The sequence below is a fragment of the Colobus angolensis genome, unplaced genomic scaffold, assembly GCF_000951035.1.
Source record: "Colobus angolensis palliatus isolate OR3802 unplaced genomic scaffold, Cang.pa_1.0 Scaffold3, whole genome shotgun sequence".
NCBI classification, from domain to species: Eukaryota; Metazoa; Chordata; class Mammalia; order Primates; family Cercopithecidae; genus Colobus; species Colobus angolensis.
The window spans coordinates 2,635,656-2,658,845 of record NW_012116265.1 but is presented as its reverse complement, the minus strand read 5'-3'; the positions used below and the strand labels follow the sequence as shown (position 1 = coordinate 2,658,845).

General features: G+C 39.6%; 1 protein-coding gene across 2 annotated transcripts in view; it reads right to left on the bottom strand.

The window, feature by feature from the left end:
* The window catches only part of RPS6KA5 (ribosomal protein S6 kinase, 90kDa, polypeptide 5), a 199,765-nt gene that overhangs the window by 23,143 nt on the left and 153,432 nt on the right, over positions 1–23,190 (bottom strand). For both annotated transcript variants that reach the window (XM_011949415.1, XM_011949416.1), the window contains exons 8-13: positions 11,971–12,121; positions 8,372–8,533; positions 6,182–6,307; positions 5,676–5,809; positions 4,899–4,992; positions 64–234 (exon numbers count right to left, since the gene is read on the bottom strand). In XM_011949415.1, coding sequence (XP_011804805.1) covers positions 64–234; positions 4,899–4,992; positions 5,676–5,809; positions 6,182–6,307; positions 8,372–8,533; positions 11,971–12,121 — 838 coding nt within the window. The remainder of the gene's footprint in view (positions 1–63; positions 235–4,898; positions 4,993–5,675; positions 5,810–6,181; positions 6,308–8,371; positions 8,534–11,970; positions 12,122–23,190) is intronic.

The window sequence follows — 23,190 nt, the reverse complement described above, 5'->3', positions numbered from 1 at the left end:
GTTTGGGAGATCTTTAATAATGATGCTAGATTGAATTACATAAGAGATCAAGTGATTTTGTACCTCAGGTTTCAAATCTCTGTGCACCACTCCAACATCATGCATGTGGCTTACAGCTGAAACAAGCTTCCTCATGATATAGCTGGCTTCCGTCTCACTGAAGTGCTTCTTTCTCTTAATGCGTTCAAACAGTTCTCCCCCATTCAGAAGTTCCATCACCAGAAATGTGTGAAGCTAGAAAAGAAAAAGAATAATGTGGAGGGCCTTTCTGAAGCACAGAAGTCTATTAACATATGAAACATTTATTGACTATCTACCACCAACACGTTTAAATAATCCCTTGTTAAAATAATCAGTGGCAATCCTCGTATCTTAGAGGAAAGAGCTGAAAGATAATGTAGCTGTTTCATAATTCTATTTTGGTAATGGAAAATTTCAAGTACTGCAGTGAAATCTTTATACTGTATATCCTTTTTCCCTTCTGTGATGAATTCTTTCATTTGCAGTGTTTTGTTTTAAGAGATGAAGTCTCTAAAAAGAAATCTGCCCTTGAATTCCTGGGCTCAAGAGATTCTCTCATCTCAGGCCTCCCAATGAGCTGGGACTATTGGTGTGCAACTGCACCCAGCTAATTCTTTCATTTGAATTCCATTCCAACCCTCCCTATCAAGTTCACACATCTTTCTTCTTAAGCTGCTGACAATAATGTGAAGTCATTTGCTTTAAATAATATAGAATCTGAATACTGACTGAGTAGAATGGGCAACTGCCCACGTGAAGCCTGGCACACCCATTCAATGACAAATTAATCTTTTAAAAAAGGTATTGAGGCCGGGCTCAGTGACTCACACCTGTAATCCCAGCACCTTGGGAGGCTGAGGTGGGAGGATTGCTTGAGGTCAGGAGTTCAAGACCAGCTTGGTCAACACAGTGAGACTCCGTCTCTACAAATAAATTACAACGTAAAAGTTTAAAAAGGTATTCTTTGATATTGTCATTTTTTAGGACTCAACAGATTAGTTTCAGGGTTCCTGTTAATATTCATTACAAATACCTATAACTCACTATGGGTTTTTGCTTTAATCCCAATAGTATTATCTTAATACTTACTTTGTAACTTATATGTTTACCATGCTTTTTCTTCCCCACCCCTGGCCCTTTTCTGTCAGAATGCATAATTTCCAAAGGAACTATCAAAAAGCAAAGGGCTATACAATCCCAGCATTTTTGGAGGCCAGGGTGAGAGGACTGCTTGAGCCCAGGAGCTAAAGACCAGCCTGGGCAACATAGTGAGACCTCATCTCTACAAAAAATAACAACAAAAATTAGCCAGACATGGTGGTGCACACCTATAGTCCCAGCTACTCAGGAGGCTGAGGTGGGAGAATCACTTGAGCTCAGGAGGTCAAGGTTGCAGGGAGCCATCATTGCACCACTGCACTCCAGCCTGGGTGACAGAGTGAGACCCTATCTCAAAAAAGAAAAAAAGGAAAGGACTTAATCAGCTCTCAAATGAACACAAATGGTTTAGAAAAAGATATCATGGCAATATACTGAATTCAGGTGCCATGCATTATAAGGCCAACATCACTTCACAAACAAAATGTTTCTTTCTGTATTAGCAAAACTTAGAATAAACTGATTCATAAAAAAGATAATTGTAAGTACATTATCCTGAACACATTAGACAAATTGTAGAGTGAATGACCCTTCTAAAAAGAAAATTGCTCCCAGCCTACTAGACATCAAACTGAGTTTCTACATCAGATAAGTCAAGTTTGCAGGTCTGCTACAAATATAGACTGGTGAGCTTTAAAAAAGATGTAAGGCAATACTTGTAGTGGTGTAAGAATAGATTTAGAGTTCAACCTGGATTTGAAGGTCAATTCTGTTATTTATTCATGATCTTGGGATGCTACTTTATCTTATTAATTCTAGTATCTTTATCAATAAAATACAGATAACAATGAGAAAATGTATGTGTGGTAGAGCTTGAATGATGGTCCTCCAAAGATGTTCATGTCCTAATGTACAGAACCTGTGGTTCTTACCTTAGAAGGATGGCAAAAGGGACTTTTGAGATGTGATTAGTAAATTAAGGATCTTGAGATGCAAGATTATCCTGAATTATTCATCAGAGTTAGCAGTATGAGATGAGACCCTGGAGGCAAGATCTTAAAGAGTGATGCATGGAAGGCTCACAGTCAAGGAAACGTTGGGGGGTGTCTAGAAGCTACAAAAGGCAAGTAAATGGGTTGTCCCTTAGAGCCTCCAGACCAGTGGTCCCCAACACTTTTTTTTCTTTTTTGCTTATTTTTCTGAGACAGGGTCTCACTCTATCACCCAGGCTGGAGTGCAGTGGTGCAGTCTTGGCTCACTGCAACCTCTGCCTCCCAGGTTCAACGGATTATCCCACCTCAGCCTCCAGAGTAGCTAGGACTACAGGTGCACAACACCACGCCTGATTAATTTTTTGTATTTTTTGATAGAGATAGGGTCTCACCATATTGGCCAGACTGGTCTCAAACTCCTGACCTCCAGTGATCCACCTGCCTCGCCTTCCCAAAGTGCTGGAATTACAGGCGTGAGCCAGGTCCGCAACTTTTTTGGCACCAGGAAGTGGTTTCATGAAAGGCAATTTTTCCACGGACGAGGGGAGGCAGTAGTGGGGTGGGACAGGCATTAGATTCTCATAAGGAGTGCTGCAACTCAGATCCCTCGCCATGCGCAGTTCCCAATAGGGTTTGTGCTCCAGTGAGAATCTAATGCTGTCGCTGATCTGTCAAAAGGTGGAGATCAGGTGGTAATGCTGGCTCACCTGCCGCTCACCTCCTGCTGTGCACCTGGTTCTGCTCAAGAGGGAACCAGCCCTGGTGACAGCTTGACTTTAAGCTAATGGGCCTGATTTTGGACTTCTGACCTCCAGACTGCAGGACAACAAATTTGTATTGTTTTAAGTTTGTGGTGATTTGTTGCAGCAGCAATAGCAAACTCATGGAGTATGTGAAATGCCTATCATGGCACATAAAATGAACTACACTACTGCACAAAGGATGAAGATCCACTATAACATTCACCCATTAGTTGAAGAAAAGACTGGATACAGGGATGATCTAGGCAACCGTGCCACCATTATGAGAAAACCCAAGATACACTACAACTGCGTATTAGATTGATAATGTATTTATACTAGTTTGTATAGGATTACATCATGTGACAATTTATATTTTAGTAACTCCTGAATATATAAATAGCAAAACATCTACTTAATTTGTGACATAAATAATAAATTAGAAATGTTGTTCGTGGGACCTGACGTTAGTCTGAAGGTCAGAGATCAAATATCTTGTCTGGGATGTAGTTAGGGGCACAGTTGCTAACCCGGAGGAGACCATCTAAGATCACCCATTGATTCCTTGAATGACGTCAATTTCCTCTATGTCATCTTCAACAGGTGACTGTCTAGTAAGCCTCTTCTTAAGCACATTCGTGGCCAGGGGACTCATTACCTCCTCTTGTGTTGAGTGGCTTGATGAGGCAAGAGGAGGTAGAGGATCAGGGACAGTGGTTCCCCGAGTCCTTGCTTCAGTGGCATTTCTTTTCTGACCATAAGAACCAAAGAGTGAGTAGAGGATGATGCCATTTTGGGATGCTTACTGCCAGATGTGATTCTGCCTTCCCTAAGGCAGTAGTGCAAAGTAAGTAAAAGCTTGTTGGGCTCTGAAGTTGGACTGTGTGGATTCAGATCCTGGCCTTACCACACTTACCAACTGTGAGACCTGTTACTTAACTTCTGTGAGTGTCCATTTTCTCACCTCATGGACCTATGGTAAGGACTGAATAAGATAATACATGCAGAGTGCCTGGTACAGGACCTAGACCACACAAGATATGTGATGATAAATGGAGCAGCTATTGTGGCTACGGTCCTACTGCTGCTGCTGCCTGGTCTCACCATGATGTATCATTCCTGGCAACAGCACTCAAGGATATTTCAATGTGGTAGAGAACTGGCCCCCATTGATCCTAGGTCACAGATACTATGAAAGCAAAACAAAGAGAGCCCAGAACTGGAGTACAGGTTCTCCTTATTAGATTCGCCATCGACGTGCTATGTGACCTTGGACAAGTTTTATGACCATTCCAAATCTCAGTTTCTTCATTGGTAAAATTAGGGCAAAGCACATTCAGGATTGGTTCGTTCTCTTGTGCATCCAAGTTGTCTTAAGTAGGACTGCATCACCCCACCTGGTCTCGGGGGCAGAGAATAGTCTAATGGAGCAATTTCTGTCACGTGTGAGGTTAGCAGACACGAACTGGACACACTGGTGTTCTCCCATAGTTCCTGTTGCAAAGCAGGACTGAGAGCAGAAGAGGGGGCAGCACGATCTGGCCAGGGTTCTGAGCAGAATTTACCACTTGGAGCTAGAAGATAAAAGGCGTATCTTTGCTTTCTGCTTCCTATTTGTCCTTTAGCTTGCATTAATTAGGCTCCAGACTCTCTCAGTTCTATTCTATAAGTGAAAGGGAAGTTGGAGGCTCACGATTCCTGAGTCCGGAGAAGTATTCCAGGATTAAGTGATGGTGGGTAGCAGCAGCATTGGCCACAAGCACATTGTAGCTAGTGACTGCACCACTGAGCTCCTGTCCCTCCGTCTTCCTGTCATAGGTGGTAAATGCTGAGTGAGAAAAGCATGAGAAGTGAAGGGATAACCTGATTTGGGGTTGGGAAACAGTGTGTGGCTGGGGAGGGTTTGGGAGGGTGGTTTCTCTGCCCTTTCTGGTGGTTGGGTGATGTTCCATATCCCTGACTCTGACCCAGTAGCCCCAGTAAAACTGGTGAAAAGTACAACCTTGTAAGTGAATTAGTACACATAGGAAAAAAAAAAGTAGGATACCTGATCATGAAAAACTTCATGCAATTTCACAATATTGGGGTGTCCTTCACAGAGTTTCAGAGCTGTTATTTCCTTCTGAGTATTGGCTTCCATCCTGCAAGATGAGACACTTAGCACCCACATGTCACCTCAAGAAAGCTTTTACATCAGTACTGCCCCAAGACTAATTTAGTTTTATTTACAGTGCATTCAGAATATACATGCTACCATATACTGTAATGAGGTTTCCATGAAAGTAATGAATTATACCACACACCAGAAAAAGTAATATTCTGGAGAAAATTATTATTTCTGAGTCAGAAAAGTACAAATCATATGAGGAAATGAATGCTCTACTTGCCTGACAATTTAGTAATAAGAATATGCAATCTTAACAATAATCATCAGTTACCAAAACAACTAGATGGCTCTCAAACCTATCAGTAGCTTGCTAAATAATTTTAGAGAAAAATATTTCAAATACACAACTAGTAGAAATGGCACCAGCTGCCAAAATCACTAAATGAGGCTGATTAAATATGTCACTGTCACAAAGACGTTTTCTCTAGATAAACTCAAAAGTAAATAAGACTATGATGTATGTCTAAAATGGATTACTTTATCAGCAAATATCAATTAGAGCTAAAAGTATAATGGACCAACTGATGAGCCAAGTGGTTAAACCTATGGGTAAAAAAGCCTTACAATATAATACTGGTTTCATTTTAAATAAATATCTCTTAATTTACAGAATTCATGAATACATAAGAAACAATAATATATTATAAATGATCATACCTTTTGCTGATTATTTTGACTGCAAAAGCTTGGTTACTTTTTTTATGCACGCACTTCCGACAAATTGAAAAACTACCTTCTCCCAGTGGTTTGTCCTTCAAATCTAGGTCATAGTGTTGATAGAATGGAGAGTCCTGTTAAGAAATCAACATCATTTAACTTCAGAAAATGTCAGTAATACACAGGGATCAATAAAATTGTAGAGTAAAATAAAATTATTAATATTAATAAACGGGAATAGAATACATTTATAATCTAAAATTCATCTTACTTTATAGGTAATTTCTATTTTTATCTACACAATTATTTAAGATACATAATTCTCTATAATTGTAAAAAGAAGCTCATTCAACTTGACGTTAATATTCTAGGGAAAATAGTGCTGTATCACACTGTTAAAATTGCACTTTAGTTGAATTACTAGACTTAAGAACATTAATTAGAGTTGGTATTTAAACACTCACGAAACCTACAAATATGTCATATAAGTTACCACATCTATATACCTTCATCATTGCACTCCTGGCAACATTTGTCACTCCAGGACGTTCAACTCCCATGTGAAACTGAAGAGGGTCTATGACAGCTGCATTACGCTTGAATAGGATGGAAGGAGCAACAAACGAATAGCCCTAAAAACCAGACAAAGAAAGATAAGGAAAAACAACTTGCAGTTTTCCAGTTTAACACAGATTAGATTGTAATGACTTTTGTTTTCTTAGAAAAACACTCAAATATTTGTTGAGATGAGTCTAATTTTATTCTATTTGCAATCTAAAATGCAAGGTTATTTCAAATCATTTGAAAAATGCTGTTCAGAAGGATATAATGCCATCTTCTGGTAGAACTAAACCAATTCAAAAATAAAGGTAGAAAAAGACTTCTTCACTTTTCCACCCCCAAAATCAGACTCATAGATGAAATTCTCCTGGTTTGCTGATAAAAATTTGTTTATAAACATAGCTAACTTCTCAAAAAAAGGATATAGTCAAGGTATTAAACAAAGTGGTCTTTATTTTTTTTTTTGAGACTGAGTCTGGCTCTGTTGCCCAGGCTGGAGTGCAGTGGTGCGATCTTGGCTCAATGCAACTTCTGCCTCCTGTGTTCAAGCCATTCTCCTGTCTCAGCCTCCCAAGTGGCTGGGATTACAGGCACATGCCACCATGTCTGACAGGGTTTCACCATGTCTCGAACTGGTCTCAAAACCCCTGACCTCAAGTGATCAACCCACCTCAGCCTCCAAAAGTGCTGGGATTAAAGGCCTGAGCCACCAGATCCGGCCACAAAGTGGTATTTAAATGCTATTGTTTTTCAAACTGGAAAAACGGCAAGTCTCTTTAAAGTTAGTTTCTAATTTAGCAATTATTTGATTCTTATTAATATCTTCAGAATAATTACATTTAAAATTGAGTTTTGGAAAGGAACAAAGTCTAATGGCAGAATGATGCTTTCAGCCAAGTGGTACAAAGATGGATGATTAATCCGTTCAAGTTAGAACATTCACTAATCAATAAACATTTAAAAAAAGTTCAATAAGTGCCCAGTCACATACTAGACAGTGATAAGCAAAGAAGAAAAGACACAATCTGGATGGCCAGATTAAGCCATACTAAAGGTATACTTATAGAGGTCAAAGAAGCTAAGCTCTGATGCCATTTAATAGTTAGAATATTTTATCTTGTGTGACAAATGCCCTTTTCTAAATATAATAAAAATCTAAATCTTTTTTAAGAGTTAGCAGTTAAGATTAGTTACTGAAGGTAACGAATAAGGTAATATTGTGGGAGGCCAAGGCAGGAGGATCACTTGAGGCCAGAGTTCAAGACCAGCTTAGGCAACAAAGTAAGACCCTGTTTCTAAAAAAAAAATTTTTTGATTAGGTGGGTGTGGTGACATGTACCTGTGGTCCCAGCTATTCAGGAGGCTGAGGCAAGAGGAATCCCTGAGCCAAGGAGTTAAAGGCTGCAGTGAGCTATGATCATACCACTGCACTCCAGCCTGGGTGACAGAGTAAGACCTTGTTTCTTAAAAAAAAATTTTTTTTTTGCTGGACGTGGTGGCTCATGCCTGTAATCCCAGCACTTCGGGAGGCCAAGGCTGGATGTGGTAGCTTATGCCTGTAATTCCAGCACTTTGGGAGGCCAAGGCAGGAGGATCACTTGAGGCCAGGAGTTCAAGACCAGCTTAGGCAACATAGCAAGACCCTATCTCTGCAAAAAACAGAAAAATTAGCTGGGTGTGCTGGTTTGCACCTGTGGTCTCAGCTATCCCAGAGGCTAAGGTGAGAGGATTGCTTGAGCCCAGGAGTCTGAGGCTGCAGTGAGCTAGGACAGCACTGCTGCACTCCAGTCATCAGAGTGAGACCCTGTGTATATAAAGAAAAAAATTTTTAATATGAATAGAGGTAAAATAAAAGATTATTGTATTTTCTATAAAAGAGTCTGAACAAAAATAAAATTTCGGGTATAAAATTAAAACTTCCCTTATATCAAAAATAATCACATAAACAATATCTGCTATTGAGCCAACTATAAGCTTCGGTTAACAATCTGCAATATTTCTGCACTTAATAATTTAGAAGATATTAAAGAATCCCATTTTTACGGTGCCAGCAAAACTACTTCAATATGGGAAATTTAATCTTTTCTTTCAAAGGACATATGGCCAGTGTACATGTGCACAGGATGGGAAATTACCTGAAACAGCTTCTCAGAGCTCTGGGGCAGGGCTGCAGGAGAATAAGTGGGATCCATTTCTGTGAACTCTTCTGCAAAGTTACTCACATCTAATTCATCTCGAATGACCGGCTTAAATGGTGCAGGCACTTTTTTGGTGGCTAAATCATCCCAATTTATTTTCTAAAACAAAGAAAGTTGGTACAAAGCAGAAATCAACAGTCAAAATGTATTTTCTAAGAATAGCAAAGATAAATTAGGATTTTGACTGGTAGGGAGAGAGGATAAAAATAAAGGAACGGGCCGGGCGTGGTGGCTCAAGCCTGTAATCCCAGCACTTTGGGAGGCCGAGGCGGGCGGATAACGAGGTCAGCAGATCGAGACCATCCTGGCTAACACGGTGAAACCCCGTCTCTACTAAAAAATACAAAAAATTAGCCGGGTGTGGTGGCGGGCGCCTGTAGTCCCAGCTACTTGGGAGGCTGACGCAGGAGAATGGCGTAAACCTGGGAGGTGGAGCTTGCAGTGAGCCGAGATCCGGCCACTGCACTCCAGTCTGGGCGACAGAGCGAGACTCCGTCTCCAAAAAAAAAAAAAATAAATAAGGGAACATATTTTACATCAATAATAAAAAATATATTTTTTCCAATCAAGATCACAGCAGTTTATAGCTCCAACCAATGCTGTGCCTCAAAGATGAGCCTATCGCTGTTGAATCTCAGAGCGTCCTCTGGGGGGCACCAAGATACCCTAGTTTACCTTTAAAGATAACAGAAAAATACTTTTGTCCGGAGCCTCTTCAGAAAGGTGCTAAGCCAAAAAGAAAACAAGCAAAAAATCCAAAACAAAATAAAAAACTGAAATAAAGGGTTTCCAAATGCTCTACAGATGTGGATATTAGCTCTAAAGGAACATTCCTATTTTCTAGAGGCAGTGTTACTTAGCTCTCCGCCTGCACTTGCTTTTCCTCCTAGGCATCCAGACAGACTGGAAAATAAGTAATCACGCATGTGCCTATGTCTAGAAGTTCAAATGACACCATCATACGGATGTGATCACTCTTATCACTGTGTTCAAGCATTTTAAACACTACCTCTTATGTCCCCCATAGAATAATATGCAAGCCCCTTTTCTCTCTAGGTCACTTACTGAGTTATATTACTGAAATCCAACCCTTTACTCTGTTTCTTTGTGCTCCTTCTATCATTTAAAACACTCTCAGGTAACACTTACTGAATTAAATCCTACAGATCTCCTACTACCATATTTCTTCAAATCTAAGATGCCATTACTGATAGTAAGATACACAATTATTTTATGTATCATTAAGAAGAAAAAAGTATTAATCATAAGAATATAAGGTGATGGCCACTGTAACATGCATACTGATTTCAGTGACAGTAAAATATGAAAATGTGCACTTCTTGGTTAATAAAATTCAGTAAGTTTAATCAACTACCATAAAATGTTTTTATCATGTTGTCTTGTAGATGCAATAGAAACGAAATAATTAAATTACAGATCTCCAAATTTCTCAGCTAAAATGGATTGAGATCATTTAGTTCATCTCCTTTATTTGATCCAGTGAAACTGAGGCCAAGAAATAAGAAATAACCTTTTCACTCAAACACAGCTGATGGAAGAGCCAGGATTTGAACACATCTCTTGACTTTCTAGTTAGTGTTTTTTTGTCTCTGCAGCTGTAATGTTTTCCATTACAAGCATATAACTTGTGCTTGGCTATTGTATATATATTAAAAGAAACTTCTAGAGGAAAGGTGTAATTTAAAGAAACAGGTTGTTAGCAGGAGAATGTTTAATACGTAGAAAATGGAATGATATTATGATCCTTTCCACCTCCGCTCCATTTACAGAGAAAAAGCCCATTTAGGCCTTTACAAGTAGAATTCTGGTCTTTTCAAAAGTGTCCTTATCATTTAAAACGTCAAGGCCATCAAGTAATCTAAAATTACTATTCCAAGCTACTGAAAAGAGAAATTTCTCTAATATGAAAGACAAACTGCAATATTCCCAAATACATGGCTCCAAGTACAGGGAGCCATGGAGAAAAAGATCTCAGGAAAATATGGTTGGGGGTACTTTGCTTGACTTGTTTCTTAAATTTTACTGTTAACTTTTGAGATAAACTTCTGAACAAGATATTTGAAAGTTTGTTCAAAGAGTAATCCTTCCAAGCCATGTGAATCTATGAAATGCATATGAGAGGTTTATTTTATTCTAAATATATTTCTCATTATGTTACTGAACTTCTGTAAGATGTGCAGTATTTAAAAAAATAATTATACTGACAGACTAAGAAAAATATGCCTTTTTTTGAGCATAGAAGTGCAGAGATAATTCTCATTTCTAACCAATATTTGTTTTTATATATTTAAAAAACAATAAATAACAACATGAAGCTTAACTGACAAAAGAGATTGTCTTCATTTTGATATATTATTTTCATTTGTTTTGGTGATAATCATGTAAAAGTTTAATTTACAGAATAAAAAATAAAACCTAGATGGTCCCTTCAGACCATAAATATTTAGGTCAGACTTACTGATAAGATGAAGTTATTTAAAAGTTGTATCTCTAGAGTTTTAGAAATCAAAGCCATAGCATCCCCATTTTGACGACTGAGGCTGGAAATAACTAGCCAACTCAGTTAATTTAAATGTTTTTTCCCAGGAGTTTAATATTTTGGTGTTTTTTTTGTACTAAACTGAGCAGATATGTTGGTCCTCGGTAGAATGGTCTCATTAGGCTTTTTCAGAATAAGAGAAGCACTGTCACAGGACAAAGGAAATAAATGAATAACTCTCTTTATGTCATGAATATGTAACTGAGAAATAGGTAAATCTAAAATTTTTAAAGATTACTTCTGGGAAAAGAAGAAGTGATGAAATCACTATCTAAAAGGTGAAACATAGTGGCGGTAATAGCTCATGAACTGAAACAGAAGTAAAAAGTACAGTAAAAGTCTCCTTAGTCCATATGGCTAGATCTCAAGATCATAAATGGAAACCACCCCCTAGAAACTCTAATGAATGAGTATGTAGAAAATTGAATGCTATTATGATCCTCCCCACTCCCGCTCCATTGAGGGAGAAAAAGACCATTTATGTTTACACAAGTAGAATTTGACCCTACCTAAAGGGTCCCTATCATTAAAAACAAACAAAAAAGGCCAGGCACGGTGGCTCACGCCTGTAATCCCAGCACTTTGGGAGGCCGAGGCGGGCAGATCACGAGGTCAGGAGATTGAGACCATCCTGGCTAATACGGTGAAAACCCATCTCTACTGAAAATACAAAAAAAATTAGCCGGGCGTGGTGGCGGGCGCCTGTAGTCCCAGCTACTCCGGAGGCTGAGGCAGGAGAACGGCGTGAACCCGCGAGTAGAGCTTGCAGAGAGCCGAGATCGCGTCACTGCACTCCAGCCTGGGTGACAGAGCGAGACTCGGTCTCAAATAAACAAACAAAAAAAAGGTGTAATGTATGTGAAAATGCCAGTGGAAGATGATGCAAAGGGGAATGTGTTCACTAATTTCACAAGAATGTCAACGACCCTGAAAATGGCAAGGAGTATGAAACCATTTATCTATTCAATAATTTCACCTGAAAGAAGAGATGTTCTTTGATTTCATCTGCATCACGTGGACCACATCCCAATCTCTTCTTGGGATCTTTCATCAAAAGACGCTGAATTAGGTCTTTAGCTAAAGCACTCATTTCTTGGGGATATGGAGGCTCACTTTTTAATATTCTCCTGTAAGCAGACAAAACTTGCTGTTAAAACCAGAGGATGACCAAAAAACAAAAACAAAACAAACAAAAACAACAACAACATGGTGAAATACACTTTGAAACTGAACCACAAGTGAAAGAGAGATATAAATACTTAACATGAATCAATAATACCTCAATACTGTTGAAAAAATATTTAGAATGAGATACCATGAAGTCAAATTTCTGAAACTCAAATGAGCAGTAACAAAAAATGTTGGCTCATTTTTTCAGGATAAGTCAATCCTGGTTGGAGGCTACCATCCCAAATATTTCGCTAGGGGAAAAAAGGAAAAGCTTGAGGCTAGATTAGACCTCCCATATATAGACTAGACTCTATGATTAAAGACTTCACAACATAAAACACTTTTAACAAATTCAGGTAAGTGACTGGGAATGCAGAGGGAAGTCCACCGAGACAAGTGGGGTCAGACCCACTTGGAGATGGTTCAACTCTTGACATCTGGAAATGGGCACTAGAGCTGGGGATTTTCATGGGGTAAAAGTATCTGCTTCATTGTTTGCTGCTATAAGACAGCCAGACAAGCCCTATGAGGCAGGTAGAGCTCAGAGATAGAGCAAAGTCCACAATTTATTATGGAAAGTAAAAACGTTAAGATGGTAATAAAGTTTCTTATGAGAAATTTATTCTAAGGTTACAGAAGAAATCAATCCAATCCAAGTGTACCCTCCTCCCTCTTAACATCCAGATCAATAATTTAGTAAGAAATATTGAAGGGAATGACTGAAATTAAGAACCTTAACACAATATATATGAAGACAGTTACTCCATTAATTGGGTTTGCAAAAAGATTCCCTATTGTGCATTAAAATATGAATAACCATTATGGAATAAAAACAGATAATTAGTGTATAAGAGACAGCATACATTATATACTGAGTTATAATATAGAATTTGGAGTTATAATTCTATATTACATAATACAGAATTTGGAGTTATAATTCTATATTACATAATACAGAATTTGGTGAGTTATAATATAGAATTTGGAGTCAGACTGAGTCCAACACTGGCTCTGCCTTGACCTTGTGTGACCTTGAGATAACTAAATGTTGCACCTCAGTTTTCTCACCTGTAAAATGGGCATAACATCAGTGCCTACGTAAAATGGGTATTATGCTGCTTAAATAAGACCTGTAGAGTGCTTAACATAGTACCTAGCACATAGCAAATGCTCAATCAATGTGAGCTACTGTTAAACTCCCTCATTCCAAGGCAAGCATATAGAAAATAGGCCAGATGCTTCATCAAGTAGCCACTGAGAATCAGTGAAATGATAATGAAACTGTAATTTTTAACAAAAGATTCCAGCAGCATTGTTAATCTCAAAGTTAATTCTACCTCTAGCACTTAATTCTGGGAACCCAAGAAAATGTTGGTAAAACAAGAAAGGAAAGAAATAAGCAACACCCTCTCTGCTTTTTGATTCTTTAATACTCTCCCATTGCTCACTGCTTGTCTGGGTTTTCGGCATTAATAGACAATCCTCTTCTCAGATCAGACACAGGCAAGTCTGAGACAGAAACTGGGAATCCTGTTTCTCGGGGAAAAATAAACAGCTTTTCCCATTTTCTCTACCTTTACTGTACTTTTTGTAGGAAAAAATATTTGCATAAAGGATCAGGGTCGAGATAAGCAAATTGTGACATTTACTTTTGTTGAATCAGGGTAGAAATATATGCACTTTGGCTGATACCATCTTAGCAAACTGAGTCTGCACCAGCTATTACTTCTTAAACCTTAAGAACATTTCAACGCGTATTGGAAATCTACTCAATACCAGGCGCTGGGGAAAGAACAGTCAGTCCTGTGAAGACAGAAAGGAGAAATAGCCACCATGGTGGGTTCATCCTCAAAAGGAGGAGTACACAAAAACAGAAATGGCTCTGCTGAGATGCCAAGTCTGAGAAGAAGAGCACAAGGAGACCACATGCAGGGAGCTAGAATTTTAAATTCAGATGAGGCAGAGACCACATTGGGAGAAATTGAGCAGAAATCTGAAAGAATGTCGGCGGAAAACAGTGCTGATGAGGGAGCTTGGAAAATGACCAGTGATGGCCTAAACCCCTCCTTTTGCTGAGTGAAAATTGTATGGCCAGAGGCAGCAGCAGGAGACCCTAGCAGATGACGAGGAGTATCTTGCCCCACCCTGTGAAAACAGAAGGAATGTGGAGGGAACATCACTAAGGCTCCCTGTTGTCTTGGTAAACAGAGTGCCATGGGCTTTCCTCAGTGATGTGAGGAGGTTCTAAAGCCTATTCCTGCTAGAAAACAGCAGTGACAGGAAGAGAACCAGACACTGGGAGTGGCGTGGTGAGGAGAAAGGGCCTATAGCAGGTTACATCTTTTCTCCATGCGAAGGTGATCCCAGATGTAACTATTTCTTATACCATATCCTTGAAATGTACTGGGCTAAGATAACTGTGGCGTGGCAGGTGGGTGAGGTGCTGTGAAAACTCCTCCTGGAAGTGAGCTGCATCTCGACTGAGACGTATGAGCAGGCATGCAGGCCCCTGAAAGCCATGCTCACAGGCTGCTATAAGGGACAGTTCCTGCGCTGAGCTTCCCATGCTGGGGTGGTCCATAAGCTCCCGCTTATTCTCATCACCAGTGGTTGAGTGTGTCTTCTGTGGGCTGGGAAGCCACGCATAGGTGGTGGGAAGGTCCCTGATGAAGATGTGTTTGATGCTGTAATGTCGATACACTGTTTCCTGTCCTGCATCCTTATATAAAGCTAAATAAAACTGGTGCCAGATTCCAGTCTATTGTGACACGTGAGTGTGAACGTCAATCCCTCAGACCACTGCTGGCTATGCAGAATGAGCATTGCAGAAGTGGGGTTGAGGGTAGAGGACTCTGTGGGACATTTAGTCATAACAATACTAGAGGATACTGCAACAAGGGTAGGGAGACATTTCTTGGGTGTTGCTGTCACTTTTCCTCCTCCAATGTGCTTGATTTCTGAATTGGTAATATCCCAAAGTTATCTTTTTCTTGCTTAAAAATGGATCTGGGAAACTCCAGAAATGAATTACAATTAGGTAAAGCCCAAATAAATCTTAGAGTCTTCTGTAAAGTCAGAAAAAGCTCTGAGTTGATAAGCCATATTAAATATTTCACGTGTATGTTATTTAACCCATATAATAATCCTATCAAAAGACTTCTATTTTTATCCTTCTTTTACAGATACGGAAAGACTCCTTTCAAAAAAGCAAGAAATGTGAATATTAACTAAACTTGCAACAAGGCCTTAGAACATGGGTGACTTTAATATTCATTTACGAAATACATAGCACAAGTAAGAAAATTCTAAAAAAGAAAACTGGGGTGACTGCCTAGTCACATATTACAATGTATCATGAAATGAAATTGTTAAAGTGAGGTGCTAACAAAATAAATAGCCAAATCAAGTGAACATAGATGACACATTGTGAAAAATAACCAAGCTTATATTATTTTGAAAATTATACTGAATTATTATTATTATTATTATTATTATTTAGAGATGGACTCTTGCTCTGTCACCAGGCTGGAGTGCAGTGGTGCAATTCTCCTACCTCAGGTTCAAGCAATTATCTTGCCTCAGCCTCCCAAGTAGCTGGGATTCCAGGCACCCACCACCACACCTGGCTAATTTCCGTATTTTCAGTAGAGATGGGGTTTCACCATATTGGCCAGGCTGGTCGAACTCCTGACCTCAAGTGATCTGCCTGCCTCGGACTCCCATGAGCCACCGTGCCCGGTCAAAAACTTGTATTATTTAAAAAAAAAAAAAAAAAAAAAAGACCAGATCACATAGCAAAAGGCCACAAATGTTGGGGAAACCAGTTGTATAGGAAATAAACAAATAAAAGCAAGACCTCTGCCTTATATTACAACCCAAATGGATTCCAAATGGATTGAGGAACTGCATGTAAAAAACTAAATGAAATAAAATTAAAATACACACACCAATAAAACAAAAATGAATATAAAACTTCTTCCTACTCATGAATTAACTTTCTGGAAACCTCTGTGGCAAAAGGAAATCACAAGTGATTAGCTTCACAATGTACAGAATAAAGGATAAAGACACCAAAATTAAAATTAAACCTATGATGGGAGAGGTACACGTTCATAGGCAGACAGGTCATAAGCAAGGATGACAAAATATTCATGGTAGAATCTGGGTAGTGAGTGTGTAGGTGTGCACTGTAACAAATGTTTGAAAACTTTTGTAATAAAATGTTTTAGAAAAAGTAAACCTATGAAGTTTTGTACATGTGTCTTTGTATGTTCACTAAAATATAACAAAGACCTGTCTCAAAAAAAAAAATCACTGACATTTAAGCACAACAGTCTTAGTAACAATGGGCGATGCTCACTTCTTTTTTTATTTTTATTTTATTACTATAATAATTCTTTTTTTTTTTTTTTTTGAGACGGAGTCTCGCTTTGTTGACCAGGTTGGAGTGCAGTGGCGCAATCTTGGCTCACTGCAAGCTCCGCCTCCCGGGTTCACACCATTCTCCTGCCTCAGCCTCTCAAGTAGCTGGGACTACAGGCGCCTGCCACCTCACCTGGCTAATTGCTTGTATTTTTAGTAGAGACCGGGTTTTCACCGTGTTAGCCAGGATGGTCTCAATCTCCTGACCTCATGATCTGCCCAGCTCGGCCTCCCAAAGTGCTGGGATTACAGGTGTGAGCCACTGTGCGGCGATGCTCACTTCTTAAACCCACATGATCTGCCCAGCTCGGCCTCCCAAAGTGCTGGGATTACAGGTGTGAGCCACTGTGCCTGGCGATGCTCACTGCTTAAACCCACTGAGGTCTTTGCTCAAGTGTCAACTTTTCAGAGAAGCTTGCTCTAACCATCCTATCAAGAATAGCAGTTACTCCCATACTCCTTATCCCCTGGCTCTGTTTTATTTTTCTTCATGCATACCATATGTTTATTTGTCTATTATTTATCTCTCCCAACTAAAACATAAGCTCTAATGGAGTAAGAATTCTCTTTGTTTTGTTCACTGCTTTATTCCCAGGGCCTAGAACATTGCTTAGCACATAGCAACTCCTCAACAAATATTTAGTGAATAAATAAATGTCAAATTGTTTTCTACTTACTGTATCTTGCCCACTCAGGATCTTTCTTCCTCACAGTTTCAATGAGATGCCTGCAAATAACTCTTTTGCTTTTCTGCAGATGGCATGCATTCTCATGGGTTGTTTACTTATTTCTATTTGTCCTCCATTTAAAAGTTCACAATCTTTTCCATTTCATGACTTAATGTTCTTGACTTTTACTTCCTGGTTCCCAGGTGGTCCCAGAATTACAAAATTATTTATGTGCCTGCCTGAGTTAGAAATAGCTCTCAGTAAACTTCACTTAATCTACATTTTTGTTCAACACTAGGGAAAAAGTTAAGCATTATGGTGTATCCACTCAATAGCATGTTACGCAGCCATTACAAAATTATGTTTTGTATTGTAATTAGAGAACAAAACGTTTATGACATAAATTTCAGCAAAAACTGAAAAATATAAAATTATATTTCTAGTATGAGTACAACATTATATAAGTAAAAAAATAAAACAAAATATATCAAAACATTAATAGTATATGTCTCTGGGTGTCATTATTGACTCTTTACCCCATATGCATACCTTAAACTATAATGAACATGACATTAAAGTGGGAACAATAAAATGAATTTTCTTACAAGATCATGAACCCGCTGGCAGGGGTACACAGAGTGGCAAGGAGGCAATGGAGTCCTGAACCTCCCATGTGCCACTATGGGTACTTCCCCACCATCTTTTCTCTTCTATCCAGCACAGTCTGCATCTCCATCATGAATGCTTCCCTGACAGCCCAGCCCCAGGGAACCAAACTTTCTTTGTCCTCCCCCAGCATTCTTCTTACCTAAAAGCACTCAGAGATTTGTCAAAACTCCCTGATATTATGAATTTTCGTGTATTTATTCCATATCCTCCCAAATGCTATATGTGTTCTTAGGACAAGGACTTTGCCCTCTGTTTCTCTTTCTCCTCAGTAAAAAATTATTCAACAAATACTCCACTGATTTCATGAAATCAATTCCCTGCAGTCCGTGGGCCAGTACTTCCCAGTCCTTTACCTGAAATAAGCACCTGCCAGACTTGGAAAGAAAACAGCAGAATGGAAACAATGTTACCCGTGAAGACAGCATGGAGCAACTTTCCAGTAACTCGGTATTTGATCCCAGTCCAACCTCGCAGTAGCTCTGAGTCCTAGGCAAGTTACATCCTAGTTTCTTCATCTGTAAAATTGCATATGCTACCACTTATTTTTCAGGGTTCTGAGGATTCCAGAATATAACGTGGGTGACTTCTCAGCACAAAGGCTGGCACACAGCGGTCCCCAGGTGAACAGTGCTGCTGATGTCACTCTATAGTAGTCTCTCTTCCTTTAACTATGAGACAGGCTGTCACTTCCCTTTTGGTGTTACTGAGTTCTTCCTTGATCCACTTAACCTGTGTTTCCTAGGCCACACCAGCCAGGTTATTCATAATAAATTGAGATTATTTGGCTGGTATACTTATCTGCTTCTGTGGAATTGTGACTGCACTCAAAAGTCTCACCCACCCAGTAACTCTTGGAGTCGCCCCCAGGGCATGACTTATGTAAGCTATAAATACTCTTCTTCCCTGTCACATAAACCATCTTTTTTTGGTTTGTTAGGCGGAGTCTCCCTCTGTTGCCCAGGCTAGAGTGCAGTGGTGCGATCTTGGCTTACTGCAACCTCCAACTCCTGGATTCAAGCGATTCTCCCGCCTCAGCCTCCTGAGTAGCTGGGATTACAGGCACTCGCCACCAGGCCCAGCTAATTTTTGTATTTTTAGTAGAGACGGGGTTTCACCATGTTGACCAGGCTGGTCTCAAACTCCTGACCTCAAGTGATCTACCCTCCTCAGCCTCCCAAAGTGCCGGGATTATAGGTGTGAGCCACTGTGGCTGGCCACATAAAGCATCTTGTTTCCCTCTTCTGCCCAGTATGCTAAACAGGTCTCCTACCACACTGCCTGGGAAGCCATCTGAGAGGTGCACACTCCTGCCATCGCTTCTGAGACTGAAGGAAAAAACTTGTTTCTTACAAAGTTAGGGGAACCAAAGATGAATGCATGATACTGCAAAGATTTTGCTGAAAAGAGCTTTGTTTTCTTTTCAATTTATAGCATCTTCTGTCTAAAAGTGATAGATATTACCAAAAATTGCCCTTCTCTCAATGGCTCAGGCTTCCTTAGTGAACCAAGCTGTTCTGCTGGGGGTCCTCACCCTTAGGCTCTTGTACAGTTAGATTGCTGGTGGGGCTACTAGACTGGCTTTTAGACATGCCTGGATGTGTCTTAAATAAGATTTAAAAGTTATTTAGTATGACTTTTATTGCCAGACCTTTTCCTGTCTCTCTTCCTTTGTACACTTTTTTTCTTCAGCCCAGACAATGCTGTTAAACCTTTACTTCTCCACTCATTCCATTATGGCCCTTAGACTACCTTTCCCTAACAGGGGGAAGATGATAGTGATGGAAGAGAGTGGTAAACTCAGACTTTGGGGGTTCCTTGGAGCCGAGTGGCTGCATGTTACAATAAAACTAAGACACTGTTTGGAGTTCAGAAGCAGACTTCAATGCAAGGAATTCCAAAGAGAAAAGCTAAACTGAAAAGAGCTGGAGGCAGAGAGCAACAGCCAGAGTATAGAGCCGAAATTACCACCCAAAGTGATGAGACGTTCTTTGGGAGGCCACGGAGAACCATAAATACATGAGAAACAGCAGGTCATCCAGAGACCTAAATGTGTGACAGAGTCGTGAACACAGAAGGCTACCTTCTTCCTTTCATGGCCCTTTCCAGTATGTATGAGGCTGACCTTTGACTCTGGGTTGACTGTAGTAGTAGAGAACTGGCTGGGGTGGTGGCTAGAGGTGGTGGCAAAGAATCTACACTGCAGCATCATCGGGGAAACAACAGAGGGCCAGGTCTCCGGTGAGAGACTAAGGTCTGGGAAATGATAGGCTGACTGATGATGTTTCACTCTTTCACCCAGGCTGGAGTGCAGTAGTGTAATCTCGGTTCACTGCAACCTCTGCCCCCTGGGTTCCAACGATTCTCCTGCCTCGGCCTCCTGAGTAGCTGGGATTACAGGCATCCATCACCATGCCTGGCTAATTTTTGTATCTTTAGTAGAGATGGGACTTTGCCATGTTGGCCAGGCTGGTCTCGAACTCTTGACTTCAGGTGATCCACCCGCCTCGGCCTCCCAAAGTGCTAGCATTACAGGCGTGAGCCACTGCACCTGACCTATCCCTAGGTTTTATTCAGGACTCCAAATGCTCCACCCCGCTAGGGAGTGCCTCAGAGCAATTAATAATGAAGTATGATTCACCCCAAAAGGTTGTACAGTGAAGCAGTGCAAAAAAAAAAAAAAAAATAGAGAAAGGAAAGAAGATACAGAGCTGAGGAGTATGAGTGCCAAAGGAAGGGCCATTTCACCCTGTCCTCTCCTTGCCATCCCCTCCTGTTGCTGGACTTCAGTCTGAAGCTGCTGCAATTGCCTTGTGTAGATGAGTAGCTACTGTGACAAACTTAGAAAGTTTTTGGTTAACTAGTCAAAAAACCCTGGGAAACATAGATGCTCATACTGGGTACAGAAATACCTAAAATGAGGATGAAAAAAATAAACCCCCAGCAAATTGAGAATCAAGTAGGCTTTACAAAATATGCCAATAAAGGATTTTATCGTAAAGACCTAAGAAAGTCAAGAAAAATAATACATTTGATTTCTTCTTAAAACAGGGTAAAAAAAAAATGATCCTTGTAGTTACTCTATACATGACTCCAAAAGTAACATATCTCAAAATTAATTACCTAGACAAAGGGTTGGCAATCTTTTTTGTAAAGGGCTCATGGTAGGCAGACTTTGGCTCCAATGAGCACTGCATATTTGCATTCACAGCCTCTTACCTGTGGATTGGACCTAGTGCCTTCCATATAACCAATACTTGGTACAGAAAGATGACAGGATGTCAATTGCATGATTAGGTTACAAGGCATCCCATCTTCCTAGTGGACTCTACTGCCTTTCCAGCTCACAGGCTCTGCCAAAGAGAGCTGTCAGGTTAGAAGGGCCCACATGGTAAGGAACTGAGAGTGGCCATCGGCCTAAAAGATGTTCTATACAGAACGGCAATAAAAGCTAATGGAAGCCAGGCGCAGTGGCTCATCCTGTAATCCCAGCACTTTGGGAGGCTGAGGCAGGCGTATCACTTGAGGTCAGGAGTTTGAGACCAGCCTGGCCAACATGGTGAAACTCCATCTCCACTAAAAATACAAAAATTAGCCAGGCGTGGTGACATGTGCCTGTAATGGAGCTACTGGGGAGGATGAGGCAGGAAAATCACTTTAACTTGGGAGGTGGAGGTTGCAGTGAGCCGAGATCGTGCCACTACATCCAGCCTTGGTAACAGAGTGAGACTCCATCTCAAAATTTAAAAAATAAATAAATAAAATAAATTTAACAAATAAAATAAAAGCTAGTGTAAGACACGTAAGAAAAGCACAGGTACATATATTTAAAAAATAAGAAACAGACTCACAGAAAAGCTAAAAACCAATCATTCCAATCTATAATACTGATAATTTAATATTTGTCCAAAATAGTATCAGGATATGAGAAATCTAGAAATGATTTCTAATGAATAGCTAAAAGAACTAGAAAGATTTATCCTAGATAAAACTATCCTTAAGGTAATGTCTGGAAAGAAATAATAGAATTATTCCATGTTCTTGAGCAGGCAGGACCAAAATCAACATTCAGAAATGAGAAAATAATAATTTCAGTTTAAGTGGAAGAAAACTCATAAACTAAAGTTGTCCATTAATGAACATAGCTTCCTTTAAAACACCTTATATAAGCTCCATCCTTTCCATGATGGCAAAACTATCAGGGATTCTTGCAGACAAAGGGATTCTTACGTCAGGGGAGAAGTTGGACTCTAAGATTCTTCTCATTGTAAGTTCTTAGCATATTTTGAAATTTGATATACTGGAAAAACATTTTTATTCTAGGCTACCTGTAGACAAAAATGGCAAACCGATAACTTAGATAATACATTACTTTGAATCATTTCAAACAAAAAATACAGAAAGTATGCAGAGTTCAGGGAAGACCATAATAATTAATGAATGGAAAAATTCAATCATGACAAAAAGGGGACAGATAATGACACATTTATCTAAATGATACATATAAGATTTATGCCAGGAAAGATACTCAGACTGATTATTTTGAAAGGAAAATGTAGTGTAGGGTAATTTAGTTATCACATTGTTTGTAAATTTCTATCTCACACACACACGCACACACACAAACCATGAAATTACAGGTTGACACCATGACAAAGTGGATAATTAATTGATTAAAGGGAAGGAATCCTATTTAAATTCTTGAAAAGTCTATTTGCTTTAGTTGTAAGATTTTAGACAATCTGATTCAGGCTCTCTTTCTCTTTCTAAAACCAGAATGCCAATTGATTAATATAAAGGGAATAAAAGCAATTTAAATGTGAACATTACTTTGTTCAGAATATTCTTGCCATCATAAGCAATATACTTCTCTCCACACTCAGACCTACAGTGGAAAGGAAAATTATTTTAAAAAGATTGCCTGTATATGTGGAATCAGAAAGAGGGGAATTAGAGAAGCCACCACTTAATGCTGTCAAGCTAAGGCCACCCTTAGTACCTGTCACCATGACAGGTATGATCTTGCAACTGGACCCAAATTCTCAGGACCGTGGCCACAGTTTCCTATATTCTGAGGTATTTTCAAACTGCCAAAAAATCAATTTAAAATAAACAAAGTCATATTTATAATTTTTCGTAAGAGGTGTGATTTTAACTCACCCTGATTTTAAAAAGAAGTACTGCTCACTTAACTTTGGCACTAAATCACACCTGGCTAATTACTGTATTTTCAGTAGAGATGGGGTTTCACCATGTTGGCCAGGCTGGTC